Here is a 17,044-nt window from a genome sequence, read left to right as displayed (position 1 = left end):
GTCTGCTTAGCTTTTACAGGCCAATCAGACAGCAGAGTGGATAATGAGGGGATAAGCACAGAGGGGAGGGGGGAGGGGTGTGAATGGGCGAGTTTGGAGGGTTGGTTAGAGAGGTAAAGAGTGAGAGTGGGCTCTGAGATTCAGAGTCATTGTATAAGGCACATGACCCTCTTTCTACCTAATCACAGCTCCCTGATGTCGACGTTCGGATATACCTGTACACGTCTTTCTGACCTGCGATGCATTAGAACGCGTTCGAGGAACCCAGTCCAATCAAAAACCAGCGCGTTAGGAGGACAATCAATTAAAGATGGGGCTAAATCATAAATCGCATATAAAACAACAATGTAAAATAAGTAGAAAACTAGAAGAGAAAAAAAATGAAAAAGGATGAGTAAGGGCATTTTGTGGTTCTAAGTTTAAATCAGACAGATTTAAACAACAGAAAGAGGAAGTCTTGTCTAGATGAAAGTGGAATAACGGAATCAAACCAAAATGAGGAATCTGCTTCTAAAAGAACACTACTTCAAAGTGAAAGTTCTCAGGAAGTGGTCGGCTTCTAAATCTCTACCAAAAAAACCAAGAGCGAAAAAAGGCAGCAAATAAAAGTAGAAAGAAAGGGGGTCTCGGGTCTTTTGATAAGCAGGGGGTTATGGGAAAAGAAAGCAATGAGAAATGAAGTGAAAGGAGGGAGGCCAGAAAGGGGAGGAGTCAGATGGAGAGATATGGGAACTGAGATAAAACAAAGACAGGACACAAATCAACGTAATGCTATGGTAAACAATACAGCCCAAACAAAACAAAAGAGAAAAAGAAATTAGTGTCACAAGCTGTTCTTGAGCAGCGATGAGACCAGCTAAAACTCCAGCATTTCAATCCTATTGTGGCCGTTTTACAAGAGACTACATTCTACTCAAGGAAAAATCTGCCTCTCTATCTCTCTCGGACCCCCTTTGAGACTGGCATTAACATGCATTTCGGATTCGGTTCAGTGTATATAGACCAGTGGTTCTCAACACAATATTTGAGGAGTGTTGACATATTAAACTAATTAACCACAATTCATTTTGTGATTCAAGAAGTCTCAAGAACTACAAGTTCTTCACTAAAAAAAATAAAAGGTTATTGAGGGAAAATAAAAAGAATGATGATTTTATGTTTTTTTTTTTAAACATTTTAATTTAGAGTTAGATTATTTTAATATATTAATAATAAATTACTAATTTAAATCTTTTTAAGGGTATTCTCACACATTTAGAACGTCTGTTTTGTTCTGAAACAGGGATTAAAATTGTTACAATGTTGCAGTTTCTTCTTAGCTCGGTTCATTTTAACAAGGCAACATTTCTACATGGACCACAATTTGTTAATACAAGTTACACACGATACGATAAGGCACGATAAGGTTCAAAGCGATCATCCGTCAGGATGGATGGATAGACCAGGCTTTATTTGCACTGTTGTTATATTACCTCATCATTTTGAGCAGGAATCAAGGCTTCGTCAGAACTTTAATGAGGGACAGTTCTGAAATGTGTTAATCTAAACAAATTTCATTTGGGCATTTCACTTTGTCTTTGCAGGTTAACTCACAATCCATTATGAGCAAAACAAACGTGCAACGTGCAATCTATGCAATTTCCCATCATAGATTGCGATACAGCTTAGTTCGTTGGTCCATTGAATCGGATTGGTCTTTCTCATCAATTGCTGTGATCATATATGCCTAAACAAACCAAACCAAGGAAGAAAATACACCAGGTTCCAAAACAAAAGAGCCAGGTATGAAAACAGGTATGGAAGTTTGCGAAGAACCACTGGTCTAGATATTATTAAGCCATATTGCATTTACACCATTCCAATGCATCATGTGATTTGACAGAGATCTGGCAGCAAAATTGCAAACGGATAGTTAAAATGCTTTGTCATTTATTTCTTGCATTTCCTTTGATTACAAACATTACCTCAGTAATGTTACTAGGGGTTAAAAGGGGGAAAAGTGCTCTCTCGGGCAAAGAAATTAGAAAAACAAGAGTAATCCATTTAAATAATTTGATAAGTAATCAGATATGGTTGATTTATTGTGAAGAAACACATTCCACCCTTATTAAATATGATAAGAATCCACCCAAGATTATCCAAACGGCTTGCATGTTAATGCCAGGTGTAGTGGGGCCAAGATGACAAGATTCTTTATGATCAAGGTTAATATGATCAGAAAAACAGTTTTACAGTGCTTGCATTGTAGTCACAGTTACACAAGCTAGAACTGGAAAAGTGAAAGTCAGGACTGAATATCCCAGGAGGAGATACAAGCGCTGGCACATAGAAGTTTGAATGGGTTTGAGGATCTCTAAAGAGGTTTAATTGAGGTTTTAGGAAAAATTAAAATAAAATAAAAATTGTCCAAACTAGCGCACCAACCCTCCTCCTCAGTCCCCCGCTCTGCTGTATCACGAGCGGCTCACCTTGTCGTCCTGTGCGTCGGGCTGGAGGAGGCTGTGCTGTTGGATGGCCATGGGTGGAGGAAGAGGCACAGCGTCAGCTCCTTCCTCTCCCTCTTCCTCTCCACAGCTCTGCATACCTGAGGATGATGATTTCGAGAGGGTGCCGCTGCTCAGACCCTCGTTACGCACCCTCTGTGGAGGATCAGGGACATAATCAGGAATTAGGTTACATAAACAGAAAGTCAGCTTTGAAAAGTATGGTTAATATTGAACTAAACTGAAACAAGCAGAAAAATATGTGGTAAAGTACCTACTGAAAATGACTGCGTTTACATACACCCTCATAATGCGATTATAACTAGATTTGGGCAACACTGCAATTAAACTTTTTTTTTATTTTTATATATTGCTATTTAGGTTTCATTTATTTGTATTTTAATTTCAGGTTTAGTTTTAATTTATTTATTGTTAACAATTTTAGTGCTTCAGTTTAATATTTCTCTTTTTTTCAACTAAAATCTATAGATTTTCTCAGCTTTATTTCAAGTAACACAAATGTTTTTAAAGTTACCATGAATTCAAAATTGACAATTCCTATTTTTTTAATAGAATATTGCAGTATTGATTATAAAGTATTTACAAGTGCACATCATTATTTTGATGACAGCGCAGCAACATCTCTTCTCTGATGACGTTTACTGGCGTAATAGCAAACCATAACCATCCAATCAATTCCCCACTGACCTACATTCTTTCCTGTCGAGAAGCCATTTTACTCAGATATACTTCACAATAGGGAAGAAAAGTTACCGATAATAACCCTGGGGCACATGTAAATGTAGTCAGTCTATACACAGGAAAACAAAAACAGGAAGTGCACCAACCTCCTCCAGAGTCTCATCCTGTGGCGTGGCAGCGCTGTCGTCCGAGTCTTTCTGCGAGCCTGGGTCGGCGTTCTTTCTGACGTCACGGCTCTTCTTGTGTTTGTGTGCCAGCTTCTTCACGTGGCCGTCGGCTTTACCACTGCTGAGTCTCCTCACAGGGCTGGTCAGCCATTTCCTTAATGTGTTGCCAGGGCGTTTGGGCCCAGGGGAACTCTGGGAGCCCATCACATGACCTGGTTGCAGGGTGGCAGAGGAGCCTGGCAAGATGGCATCGTTACTGCACACAGAGAGCGCGTCTGGAAAAACACAAAAAGATGATTTTTATCTGAAGAAGGTTTGGGATGATTTTTGGCAAGTGTTTCAGAAATGTGGCCACCTTTGTGGTTAAAGATGCCCTCCATCTCCATGCTGCTGCGGGAGTGGGCGATACAGAGCGTGGCACAGGGCACCAGGCCCTCCAGGGCAGGGGAACGATCCGTGGTCCTCACCAAACACCAGTCCGGCTTATCGTGGAGCCTCTCTAGTACCTCCACTGTCTGTCCTCTCCGCACCGTCAGTTCATTACTGTTACCGGCCATGAAGTCATGGATGACCACTGTCAGCTCACATCCACCTGATAACTAAAGAAAAAAAGAGACATGTTTTTAGTCATAGTGTTTGTCTTTAGATGAAAATACCCTACAAATGTTGTCACTGTGTTGCCATATCATATTCATTCATTCTAGTCCATTTTACTATGCCTGGAATGGTATTAAAAAAGCACATAAAAAAATATATATTTTGTAAAAAACTTGACTTAAAAAATGTCTGCTACATATCAAACATATTTTTTCCAATCATTCAGAAAAAACATAAGACATTAATGTAGGAAAGAAACCATCAGCATGAACAAAATATATCATGAGAAAACTGCCCTGAAATAATATCACATAATAAGTATAATAAAGAATTAATTACTGTGTTTTGAATTAATGACTTGACTCTTATTGAATTGAATTACTTATAGTGCATTGTTAGAGCATATTCGCAACGAGTTACACATTCTTACGCAATTTAAAGTTCATGGGTGCATTTGCTTTGTGTGTTGTCTGTGAAGATGTATTACATTTCTTAAATTTTCTCGTCGACAAAAAAAAAAGAAGAAAAAAAAAAAAAAACTTGTCAGTTTTGTTATTGTCAACTAAAATAAAGATTTAAAATAAAGAAACAAAAAAAAAAAAACTAAAATTGAAATGCAAAGTGGAAATATAAAAATAAAAGCAAATTCAAAATAGAGCTGCATGATTCTGGATAAATTGAGAATCACTTATCACTTAAAAATTTGTATTTTTTTTTGTTTCAAATAGAGCTCATGAATCTCCCACGATTCTGAACACATAGATAAATAAAATAACATGCAATTCACTAGAGTTTCTGACAAATTGTTAATTGCTGCACTCTATTTAAAGCGTTTAATTAATCTGAATGAATTATTTAAAAAAACAAAAACAGGTTGAATGAATGATTCAATGACTCATAAAGACTTCACTTGTTTAATTGCTGGACGAATCAGTGTTTTTGAACGAATCTCTTGAATGTAAGACTCCATGACAAATACATTTTTTTAACAGTCACTTAACGGTAATGATGTAATTGATATAATCGTTATTTAAATCCCCAAGTTACTTTCAAAAATTGTTGCTCTATTTTGATCGCTTCCGTAAGACATCAGTGTTTATATCCGAACAATAAACTTTTATCCTAGTACTTCAGTGATAATGTGAATATTTGTAACACAGAAATAATGACAGCGTGTTACACAATGACGAATCATTGTCATTTAGGAATGAGATTGTGATATTTTAACGATTAATCGTGCAGCTCTGATAGAAAATACTAATAAATACTATAATAGATTATAAATAATACACTGAAAACATTTAACTTGTTTTCATTGATGTGTATCCTGACCTTGTCGCTGTCCAGTGTGTTCTGTGAGGTCCTGGAGGCCAGTGAGATGGTGTCTGGCTGACTGCTGCCGTCACCCTGACTGTCCAGATCCTCTCCATCCCTGCAAACATAAACACACACAGGAAATTAACTCCTAGTCTAGGACTACAAGTCCTTAAATTTAAGAACGAACAAATCCAGCAACAGTGAAATGAAGCTGAGGGGTAAAAAAAAATTCAAGTAAGAATAGAGAAGTTTCACTGGCCTGGGGGTGTATCTGCGCCCCTTGTGTTTGGATGTGGAGGCTTTGGGGATGTGGATGGGCTCTTTCAGCGCCCCCTTCAGGTGCACAGTGCGCTCCTGAATCACTTCACGGATGTGCTTTATCCAGTCCTGTTTGTTCTCAATCCCGGACGCCTGTGTTTATACGTGTAGAGAAAGAAAACAGAGAAATACCCAGTGTTGAGTAAGAGAAAACTTCTTTTCTGTTCTATGGTGAACTAAGGGTGGGTTAACTGTGTGGCCGTACTCACCATGGATCCATGTTTGCATCCCTGACTTAGCTTCATTTGAAATATAGAAATATACAAGGTTTTACTGCTTTATAAAGTATCATATATCATACTACATGAGACAGAGGCCAGAAAGACAGGGACAACATTAATAAACATGTTTTGTGATCATTTAGAGCCAATTTTGCCAACATGTTGTGATGAATGGTTTATGCTTTAGTCATTGGCATTTGAACTTTATCAATACAGACAAAAATCTAGTTAGTATATCATTAAGTGATTAATAATTATAATTTAAACCAAAAAAGTATATAAACTACTATGTATGTGTGTGTGTGTGTGTGTGTGTATATATACAGTACATATATTTAAGCTGAGATTTTTCTTTGGTTCATATGACATACAGTACAGTAAACCACATATAAGCTGACAGTAAATAACTGCAATTTTGTCACATTTCACTGAAGAAAGTTTTAAACCGTGGCTTTACAGCTTGAAAGCAGCATGCAGGACATTAACAGCTACTGTGAGACAGAAGACATTAGCATTGCACATACGTCACCAGCAGTAGAGACTATTCTTGGCTTTTGTTTCCTTGCACTTTTTTAACATGCAGTGAGAACCAGAGAAGCGAGTGCTCAGATCTTCCCCTATCATCAGTGTCAAGGGTTTGATACAGATTCCCTTTTGTTTTCACTAGCACTCTCTCAGCCTGAGATCTTCTATATTAATAAAGTAATGTTAAATATCAACATTATCTGTGGCATGCTGTCCATTATTACAGAAAATAATTGACATTCTTCCCTCAGTTTGTAAAAGCAAGCAACAAAAAAAGCGAACTTTAATTGTAAATGCATTTTTGTCAACCGTTTTATTTTAGCTTGCTTTTACAAACTGGGATAGTAAATTATTTTCGTGGAAAGAGTCTTCACACTGAACAAGTGGATTTCACACATATTCACCCTTTTACTTATTAAAGTGCAAAGGGGACAAGCTACACAGAAATGCGGCATAGAAAGTTAGAGCAAAACACTGCCATGCTTTTCAACAGAGCAAGAGAGAGAGAGAGTCACCTTGAGAACAATCTTGTTGTCTGAAGTTGGGGTGCGTCCAATCCAGAGGGCAAATTTACATGGATCTCCTTCTACGTGCTCAGTAACACCCAGTTCAGAGGTCTGCAGTCAGGACAAAGCATTTAAAACCAGATCTGCTGCATAAAAAGAAACTGTAGTGCTTTAACCTCGCTGTGAAACTTACAAAAAGCTTGCTCTTGTAGATGTACTTGCTCCTGCCATTGGAGTCTTTAACCTCCTTGCTGAAGATCAGTGACATCTCGAAGAGGAACAGGTGACGTTCCCGTCCCTTACGGATCAGGGTCTTGGGATCCCACACCTGGAACGCCTCCTGCAGGATCAGTTCTCCCTGGGACTCGATGTTCTCGTCAAACCCTAAAAGACATTCAGTGTAATAAGAAACTGTTGCATCCGCCTCACTTGTGTGTTTGCATGTCTATGAGTGTCCGCTGACCTTCCAGCATGCTCAAGTGCATGGCATCGTTGGCTCTCTTGGGAACACTTAGCATGACCTCCAGACCATCCTTGATTTCACCTTTGCCTTCCTCGCAACACGTCAGGAGCTCCTACAAACACTTGAATTACCACTGAGCTTTTAACAAACCAATCTGTGAGTTTTCGGGATGAATCCCAGATGTTTTTACCTTGAGGAGCAGCTGGTACTTGGTTATTCTCTGAACAGGTTTGATGAGGTATGATGAGATAGAATTGGCCAGACGATGCCTCTGTTGAATTTCCTGTAACAGGAACATCAATACACTTTCACAATTGGCATTCAAATTGGCCACTGGCAGGAAGACTCAAAATTAATGCAATACATAAATCAATCACATAAATAACAGAAACATTTCTCACATCAAAATATCCTCCAGCATGCTCAAGAATAAGCTGAGTGGAGTCGGGTTTGTTCTTGCAGTAGTTCACGTACATCTGGAACTTATCAGCCTGCAGAAATTAAAGACATGCATTTTAATGATCTGAAAGAAGCAAATACAATATTAGTATTCAAACACAATTATCTCTACTCACCCAGGTCACAAAACAGTGGCCCACATCTTCAGGAAGCTGCTCGTACTTCTCCAGCTCTTTGAGGAATATACTGGAGACAGATAGAGGAGCGATACACATGAGTCACTTATGGAGGACAGGAAACTAACTGGAGGATCGATTCAGGCTTAAAGCGTTTGCGTTAGTGAACTCACTTGTGATGGAACTCGTAGAGGTCCTGCATGTTACCAAAAATGATGTGCTCTTTGTTGACGATCCCTGGTGGGATCTCCTCCACGCCACTGGTCATCTCCCAAAGATACGTCTGAATGAATAAAGATTCAAATTGATAGATTTATTTAAATCATAGTCTGAAGTAAGCGATGAATCATTTTTCTCATGTTTTGCTTAGAATTTACATATTATTTCAGGACAATAGATTCAAGTAGCACCCTTGAAAAATGCACTAATATGTACTAAAATACTCACGTCCATACACTCTCGCAAGTCTCGCACATATGTTTTTTCTGTCTGGATCAGCTCAGCCATGATGAAGCTGTAAAAAATGGAAAACAAACCAGAAAATGTAGATCTCTCTTCATCTAAAATCCAAGAATTCTTTAAATATTTCAGTGACCATTCACAGAAAATAAGACATACTCCTTCCTGCGGGCGGACTTGCGCTTCTCTTCATTAAGCTCGTGGGCAGCATCTCTGAGTTTGACCTCTGACCCTGGAGCACTAGCTGGGATGATGTCCAACTGCAGGTCTTTACTCTGGAAACGATGAACAACTTGGTTTAGTCCCACATACTTCCAACAGTGTTGTTATAAACTAAAACTCTAAAAGTACTAAAATTGCTAAAACTGAAATAAATATAAATTGAAGCTAAATAAAAGAAACAACTGAAACATATAACTGAAAATATAAATATGTTATAAATATAAAAATAAATGCTAATTTAATATATTAATAAATACTATAATAGTTTGCGACACATTTTGTTTTTGTTTCATTGTTATGGACATGAATGAGAATTGTTTAGAACCGATTACACTCTTGTGTACAATTAATTACTGTAATAAAATTGAATATAGTAATAAAAATAAATAGTGTGATAAATGGCACCTCCAGAAGAGATTATCAGGAATAAAATGTTGAATATGCTGATTACATACAGGAATATTCCAAAAGCTGTGAATATTGTAAAACTATTATTTGAAAAGTCTGAACCATAATCTGTACCTTATGAAGAGGTTTATGAGCAATATTGAAGCTTAATGCATTTTGCAAATAGTGATTGTATCTTACATAATCTGCTTAACAGCCTACTTCTCAATAGAGAAATATACGCCATTTGATGATTGGCGAAAACAAACTATTTGTCCAGATTATGGCTCTAAACCATTTGTGCACTCATGACAATGTGGTATGATTAAATATCACACTATAACGAGAAGAAAACAACATACTGCTTTGTTCGAGTCTGAAGAGATGCCGAGGGCTTTCTCGAGAGACGTGCGATACTTGTCCATGCGAAGGGAGAAGTCTCGATAGCGTTTGTCCACGGCCGTGACCCATTTCTTAATCTCAGCAGCATGGGAGTGGCCCTTATCGCAGAACCCATCCGCTAACTGTATCAGCAGCTTCACCCGCTCTTTGGTTTGCTGAGGACACATGGACAGAATGAGCTTTAGGGAACTGCAGAGTTAAAGCTCGTCATCGCTGTGCTGCTGTTGTACCTTGGCTGTGATGTGGAAGTCCTCGTGCTCCTTCAGAAGCTCCTGTGTGTGGTGGATGCTGGAGCCCGTGGAGGTGTGTGTGGACAGATAGAACTCACCGGTGTCGTGGATCCACTCCAGAGCCTGGACAATGAGAAAGAAACGCTTTAAAATACTGATAGTTAAAGTGTCATAAAACCACCCTGTTTTAGCACTGCTCATTCACACCTGCTTTTAAGATGCGTTTTGGTCAATTGATAGCCTGGAAATCCAGACCCAAATCTGAAAGATTAAGGGTCTGGCATCGAATAATGAAATCGGCCAGCTCGAGGGGCGGCACCAAGCATGCATTTGAAAATCTCACTGCACGCAATTGGATAACACTACGACCAGTCTCAACAATAAGCCCCATACGCTTAGCTACCAGCGGCTCTTGTCGTATCTGGTCGGCAAAACAGCAAAAACGTCCAAAGGAAGGATTCGAGCGCCGTCTTCTGTTCCTCTTTTAGATAAAAAGCCAAGTCTAACTCGTTCATTGTAGCGGCCAAAGCAGTTTCAAACAACTGGTGTTCATCCATAGCCATTTTGCAAAGTTTACTAATGACTTTGACGTCACAGCGCTGTCGTCATCTCGCCTCTGGCCCGCCTATATCAGATAACCTGATGTGATTGGTGCAGCTCAGATCGAGGGGCATATTTAATGAGCATCATTACTCGACACCAGAGTAACTCGCTGAGCAAATTCAACTTGTGCTCTCGCGAGAACTCTGGATTTCCAGGGTAGTCGATTGATGCAAAGTGGAAAAAGCTAAATACAGGTGTAAACAGGGTCTAAAAAGCTTGTGCACTTTCGACCACTTTCAGACGAAGTGGAAAACGCATTCGACCGGATTGCTTTTGTAGTGTAAACACTCATGTGGTCGAATGTCGTCTTCGGGCGCGTTTATTTGTAAATTGCGTGAGCTTATTTCGTCCATTAGATCGAAAGATCTGAAAAAAAAAAAATACATTTGCCCGCCCATATTCCCTCCCCTCGAAGAAATCAGGACAGAAGTGGTTGAAAGTGGACAAAAGAGACAGATTTAAACTCCAGGTCTAAACGGATATGTCTCCCTCGTCTACTTGTGATCCGATCGACCCAAACACATCAGGTGTAAACAGGGCCTCAGATTTGAAAAAGACTCATGAAATGGCTGTGGAAAGCTGTGTATCACTGGGAGTGTAGAAGGTGGGAAGAGGGGAGATAACAGCCACTAAAACACAGACCTACAACACACTCATTATACAGATAAATGATATTTAAATGTGTGCGGGGAAAAACAAACAAACAGCAGAGTTGGGGTCACCTCCATGTATTTTAAAATTGTAACCCTATGACAACAAACTCACAAAAATCTTATTATTAGAGACTACTAACAACTATCATGAACAAATCAAATGTATTCTGATAAATTATTAGAAATATCAACAACAACAAAAAATCAGAGCTATTAGTCTATTTGAAAAAATGAGGAAGAAAAGGTCTAATAATATTTTCATTACGTTTACGAGCACTACATTGACACACATTAGTTTAGCACACAAATAATAAATGCATAGTTACTTTTTTGTCCATTCTTCTTTGAATTTTCGGTCTACATCATTGTCTTCTGTGTATCAGAATAATTCAACGTGTCATCGCGTTCATGATCACGCTGTACCAGTGTCCTTATTTGAACATGTATATATCATTTAAAGAAGACATGATGAAATATGTACGCGTACACGCTGCTGGTTCATGTCTGGAGCAGGAGAGTATGTGAAATATGTCCAGAAAAACTTGAAACACACATTATCTGGTCAGGATATGAACTGTAATCCATGAGTGTGGTTAAACTCATCGCGCCGTTCTGCACAGAAACCCTCTCATACAAGTGCTCTGCGTGTTGTTACGTATTAAATATTGTTATAGTCATATTTTCCATGTTTTGGAATTGAGAACTGTTGGAAATGGAAAAGGAAACTGAGGAAATATACACTTATGACACATTTGTCTGAAGGACAACAGTGCAAAGGTGAATAGGCAGAGGTGAACGAACAGTGATGAAGCGGTCCTATGCGATATTGGAATTCTCTAATGTAATGCAGTCTCATGAAGCATTATACAGCGCAGTAATTGAATTAAAAGAGTTAATTCCTATGAATAATGCGGAGAAAAGCTCAGAAACCGATTGTGTAGATGTGTATCCAAAAAAATGATTTAGGGTTTATTTGTTTAGGGTTTTAACGTGTGTCTGACAGCAGGGTAAAACAATGCTAAACGCAAAAAAAAATTAATTGCAATTTGACAAACTACCATTGAAAAGTTTGGGGTCTGTAAGATGTTTTTAAATGTTTTTGAAAGGAATATCTTCTGCTCACCAAGGCCGCATTTATCTGATGAAAAATACAGTAAAACATTAAAGGCGCAGTATACGATTTCTGATACGATTTCGACACTGTAGAAAGTGTATCGGACCAAGCACCAAAACACACTTGCAGTCAATCACCAGTAAGGGGCGTGTCCACTCAAGAGGGGGGAGGTGCCTGTGTCTCACAGCGTGTGTATGACATAACAAAAAAGGACAACCCCCCCCCCCCCCCCCCCCCCCCCACACTTGTGCTGCTTTTTATGTTTTTAAGGTTGTCAAGTTTCCCTGTGCAGTTTGAATGCAATGAATTTCAATGTTTGATTTTCATTTCCTTTATGCCCTGGTACTTGATATATAATCAGATCCTAAAGCAAAACTAGTTGAGAACCACTGTTTAAAACCACAGCATTCGCATGACTAAACCAGCAGTGGCCAGTTGCATCTTTTTTTGAGATCTAGTCTGAGCAACTAGCAGTTAACCAGGGTGTAATAACTTACATTTTTTAGAATCAAATTAAAACAATCAACGTTTTTATGTAAATTACTACAAAAAAGTCTTAAAGAAAAAGAAAAAAATTAGATGACTAACTTGTAAGAATAGTCTAAGCTGTTTATGCAACCAGCCACAGGAATAAACTGAATATGTTCATGCTATGGCACATGAAGACATGCACATTCAAACACACACACATACAAACAGAAGATGAAAAAGGTAAATAATTAATGTCTCAGTGCATCTTAAATAGAGGCATGGTACTGAGTCAGTCTGTCAGTCTCAGGCTTGGGCCAAGAAAAAATGAATAATCAGACTGATCAGACATCAAAAGGAACAGATGGAGAAAGAGAGACATCAAACCTGTTTGGCACTGCGTTCAAACACCACATACTGCTGACACTGGTCCAGCCTCCTCTTCCTCATGGTCCAGAAGTGAAGGACCCGATTCTCCCTTTGCAGCAACTCATTCAGGATATCTACAAAACCACACATGAACAACCATGATGCACACCAGCCCAGATCTCGAAACACTAGGGTACGTCACTGAAGTCATGCTAAACCTTAGAGCTGCATGATTCTGGATAAATTGAGAATCACAATTTTTTTGTTTAAAAAAAATAAAAATTAAAAATAAATCACAAAAATAGAAATCGGTTTGAATGAATGATTCAGTAATGTGATACTTGTCTCATACTTGTTTCATTACTGGATGAATCAGCGTTTTTGACAAATATATTTTTTACCATATATATAAGCATGGATATTAATATAATTATTTTAACATTAATAAAATAAAATGCATTTAGTCATAGAATTATAAATTAAATGGGTAATTCTAACTGCTTGAATTGCACTCATGGTAGGAAAAGAATAACAGTGTAGTATAATATAGTAACAATAATAATAGTATTATTATAATATGGATCGAATCCATGCATATTTAGTCAAAACCTAATTTTTTACATAAATGTAACAAGTTTATCATTTTTAATTATTTTAATTATAAAACTATAAATTAAGTGGGTAATTCAAGCTTAAATTGTTCTAATGGTAGGAAAATCCATCATTATTATTATTTATAATTAAATGGCTTATTATTTGATAAAATATTTGCATAATTATACTTGATTTTAAAATCTGGCATGAAGGTAAAGGGACGATCCCCAGTGGAGTAACGCCGTCACCGTTCTGCAGTAAGTCGCCATCTCTGTGCGGCGGAGGCCTGACCCATTTACGCTTTTCTTATCTGAGTCATTGTAAGCACACTCAGAACAGAAGAGGGCCGCATTCACAATGCACACACTCGAAACTGGGCTAAACTGGGCCAAAGTGGGCCAGATGCTGAAACTCAGTGAGGGTGTAGCGCACAGGTCGGCCACTAGATGGCGTAACAGAGCTATTTCAGAATGTATACACACTGTACAATCAACAAGCACTGTAGCTAAACCCCTATGGGGAAGACAGACTGTGTTTTGTCAGCAGAGGGAAGACTGGTAAATAAGAGGAGAACATGCGGAGAGCAGCATCTGTAGCCCTGTGGTTTGAAATGCTACAGAGACCATGTGTTTATTATACATCTCTCTGGAATACTTGATTCTGATTGGTCAGTTGTGGTATTCTACAGTCTAACATTTTTGCATAATGTCCACTTAACGTTGTGTAGCCTTCTCTTTCTCACAAAATAAGCTAATTTACACCTAAATCTATATTTTCTGTCCATTTATGAATACAATTGGTACATAGCTGTGTTATAAGCAGGATAATGTACAGTCTGACTGTATATTATCCTGGTAACACTTTCTTTTGTTAACATTAAAATTGACAATTCTTAATTTCTTTATGGAATTCTGCAGTATTCGTTATAAATTATGTATCCATGGACATAATTTTTTTAATTCATGTTCCTCATAATCTTTAATTGAAATAACTTGACTTGCAGCGACATCTCATCTCTTCTCTTCTCTGATGACATGTTGGGCGGGGCAACCTGTCACTCACGTGAGCAAACCACAACCATCCCTATGGACAAATCAAGTCCCGCCCATTTCACTCGGATATGCATCACAATAGGTAGGAAAAGACTATTGACTACAATAGTTAACATGAACTAACAATGAACAATACTTCCACAGCACAACATTAATCTTAGCTAATGCATTTAAGAATGCATTTTTAAGATCAAAAGTTGTATCTGTTAGCATTAGTTAATGCACTGTGAACTAACATGACCTAATGTTAACAAATGAGACACTTATAAAATGCTACTTTTATCCTTAATGTGACAAATCTGAGTCATTATCCGGACCGTTTTGACGTAAAGCTGTGGGCAATGACTCACTTTTGACCTGCTGCTCCGGAGCTTTGACGTGACTCAGCATCCCCGGCATGCTGACACTGTTTCTGTGCATGTACTTCAGGAACACATCGGCATTCCGCCTGGCCAAGGTGCACGCCTGAAACACAGAGAGCAACACAGAAATTACCCAAACACAGCCGATCTGCAGGGCTTTCAAAATCAAATGTAAGAATTTTTAAGGCCAGCACAAATAAAATCAATATTGAGCTGGGCTAATGTAGGTCATGTTTATGGTAACATCCTAAACCATAAAATGATCGTAAAAACAATGATTTAAACAACTTTACTTTTCAAATAATAAATAATAAAGTGAATGATAAACCTCACATTTCAGCTTTTAAACCATTTTCTAAGAAAAGGGATATATATGTATATGTATATATACACTCACCTAAAGGATTATTAGGAACACCATACTAATACTGTGTTTGACCCCCTTTCGCCTTCAGAACTGCCTTAATTCTACGTGGCATTGATTCAACAAGGTGCTGAAAGCATTCTTTAGAAATGTTGGCCCATATTGATAGGATAGCATCTTGCAGTTGATGGAGATTTGTGGGATGCACATCCAGGGCACGAAGCTCCCGTTCCACCACATCCCAAAGATGCTCTATTGGGTTGAGATCTGGTGACTGTGGGGGCCATTTTAGTACAGTGAACTCATTGTCATGTTCAAGAAACCAATTTGAAATGATTCGAGCTTTGTGACATGGTGCATTATCCTGCTGGAAGTAGCCATGAGAGGATGGGTACATGGTGGTCATAAAGGGATGGACATGGTCAGAAACAATGCTCAGGTAGGCCGTGGCATTTAAACGATGCCCAATTGGCACTAAGGGGCCTAAAGTGTGCCAAGAAAACATCCCCCACACCATTACACCACCACCACCAGCCTGCACAGTGGTAACAAGGCATGATGGATCCATGTTCTCATTCTGTTTACGCCAAATTCTGACTCTACCATCTGAATGTTTCAACAGAAATCGAGACTCATCAGACCAGGAAACATTTTTCCAGTCTTCAACTGTCCAATTTTGGTGAGCTTGTGCAAATTGTAGCCTCTTTTTCCTATTTGTAGTGGAGATGAGTGGTACCCGGTGGGGTCTTCTGCTGTTGTAGCCCATCCGCCTCAAGGTTGTGCGTGTTGTGGCTTCACAAATGCTTTGCTGCATACCTCGGATGTAACGAGTGGTTATTTCAGTCAAAGTTGCTCTTCTATCAGCTTGAATCAGTCGGCCCATTCTCCTCTGACCTCTAGCATCAACAAGGCATTTTCGCCCACAGGACTGCCGCATACTGGATGTTTTTCCCTTTTCACACCATTCTTTGTAAACCCTAGAAATGGTTGTGCGTGAAAATCCCAGTAACTGAGCAGATTGTGAAATACTCAGACCGGCCCGTCTGGCACCAACAACCATGCCACGCTCAAAATTGCTTAAAATCACCTTTCTTTCCCATTCTGACATTCAGTTTGGAGTTCAGGAGATTGTCTTGACCAGGACCACACCCCTAAATGCATTGAAGCAACTGCCATGTGATTGGTTGATTAGATAATTGCATTAATGAGAAATTGAACAGGTGTTCCTAATAATCCTTCAGGTGAGTGTATATATATATATATAAACACACACACACACACAGTGTGTGTGTGTATATATATATATATATATATATATATATATTTATTTTTTTTATTTTTTTTTAATATTTTTTTTAAAGATATTACATAATTACTTATTCTACTTTTTTCTGAAAACAAAGCAGAACTGCGCTTGTAAACACTACATTGTTAGGCATTATACGGAGGTAATATGAAAAGAAAATGCCATCGAAACTTTCCTCGCGGAAAGGCGTCAGTTTGCAGGTATGATATAAACATCATAAAGTAAACATTGTCATAATTCAACAGTAGATCAAAACAGTCACATGGCTTAAATGTGGGCTATTCGGTGATTGCAAACTGCTAGGAAAGCGCAAGCCCGTAGAAAGAGCAACAGCGCATTAGAACTAAATTGAAGACATTTTAAGGACCTGCGGGGACCCTGCAAACACTGGCAGGCAGACATGTGTCCTCTGGGTTTGGATGTTACCTTGAGGAAGGCCTCTTTCTGCTCCAGGTGCTTGCTGATCATGGGACTGACGTGGTCGGTTTCACAGTTGGGCCCGAGTTTGTCGGCTCCTCCGCACCAGTCCTCCTCACGCTTGTACTCCTGCTCCAGACTCTCCAAAACACTACATACCTACAGCAC

General features: G+C 38.7%; 1 protein-coding gene across 4 annotated transcripts in view; it reads right to left on the bottom strand.

Moving 5' to 3' along the window:
- trioa (trio Rho guanine nucleotide exchange factor a) overlaps nucleotides 1-17,044 on the bottom strand; it is a 113,312-nt gene that overhangs the window by 13,586 nt on the left and 82,682 nt on the right. For 3 of the 4 annotated variants that reach the window (XM_079878203.1, XM_079878204.1, XM_079878206.1), the window contains 20 exons: nucleotides 16,886-17,035; nucleotides 14,778-14,892; nucleotides 12,800-12,915; nucleotides 9,575-9,697; nucleotides 9,305-9,499; nucleotides 8,493-8,608; nucleotides 8,322-8,388; nucleotides 8,048-8,157; nucleotides 7,875-7,944; nucleotides 7,701-7,790; nucleotides 7,490-7,582; nucleotides 7,300-7,411; nucleotides 7,030-7,220; nucleotides 6,846-6,947; nucleotides 5,794-5,823; nucleotides 5,526-5,677; nucleotides 5,282-5,381; nucleotides 3,708-3,951; nucleotides 3,332-3,627; nucleotides 2,469-2,639 (listed from right to left, as the gene is read on the bottom strand). In XM_079878203.1, coding sequence (XP_079734329.1) covers nucleotides 2,469-2,639; nucleotides 3,332-3,627; nucleotides 3,708-3,951; nucleotides 5,282-5,381; nucleotides 5,526-5,677; nucleotides 5,794-5,823; nucleotides 6,846-6,947; nucleotides 7,030-7,220; nucleotides 7,300-7,411; nucleotides 7,490-7,582; nucleotides 7,701-7,790; nucleotides 7,875-7,944; nucleotides 8,048-8,157; nucleotides 8,322-8,388; nucleotides 8,493-8,608; nucleotides 9,305-9,499; nucleotides 9,575-9,697; nucleotides 12,800-12,915; nucleotides 14,778-14,892; nucleotides 16,886-17,035 — 2,643 coding nt within the window. The remainder of the gene's footprint in view (nucleotides 1-2,468; nucleotides 2,640-3,331; nucleotides 3,628-3,707; nucleotides 3,952-5,281; nucleotides 5,382-5,525; nucleotides 5,678-5,793; nucleotides 5,824-6,845; nucleotides 6,948-7,029; nucleotides 7,221-7,299; nucleotides 7,412-7,489; nucleotides 7,583-7,700; nucleotides 7,791-7,874; nucleotides 7,945-8,047; nucleotides 8,158-8,321; nucleotides 8,389-8,492; nucleotides 8,609-9,304; nucleotides 9,500-9,574; nucleotides 9,698-12,799; nucleotides 12,916-14,777; nucleotides 14,893-16,885; nucleotides 17,036-17,044) is intronic. The other variant, XM_079878205.1, reaches the window with a different exon arrangement.

Source organism: Squalius cephalus (assembly GCF_949319135.1).
Source record: "Squalius cephalus genome assembly, chromosome: 8".
Lineage (NCBI taxonomy): Eukaryota > Metazoa > Chordata > Actinopteri > Cypriniformes > Leuciscidae > Squalius > Squalius cephalus.
This window is presented reverse-complemented; position numbering and strand designations above follow the sequence as displayed.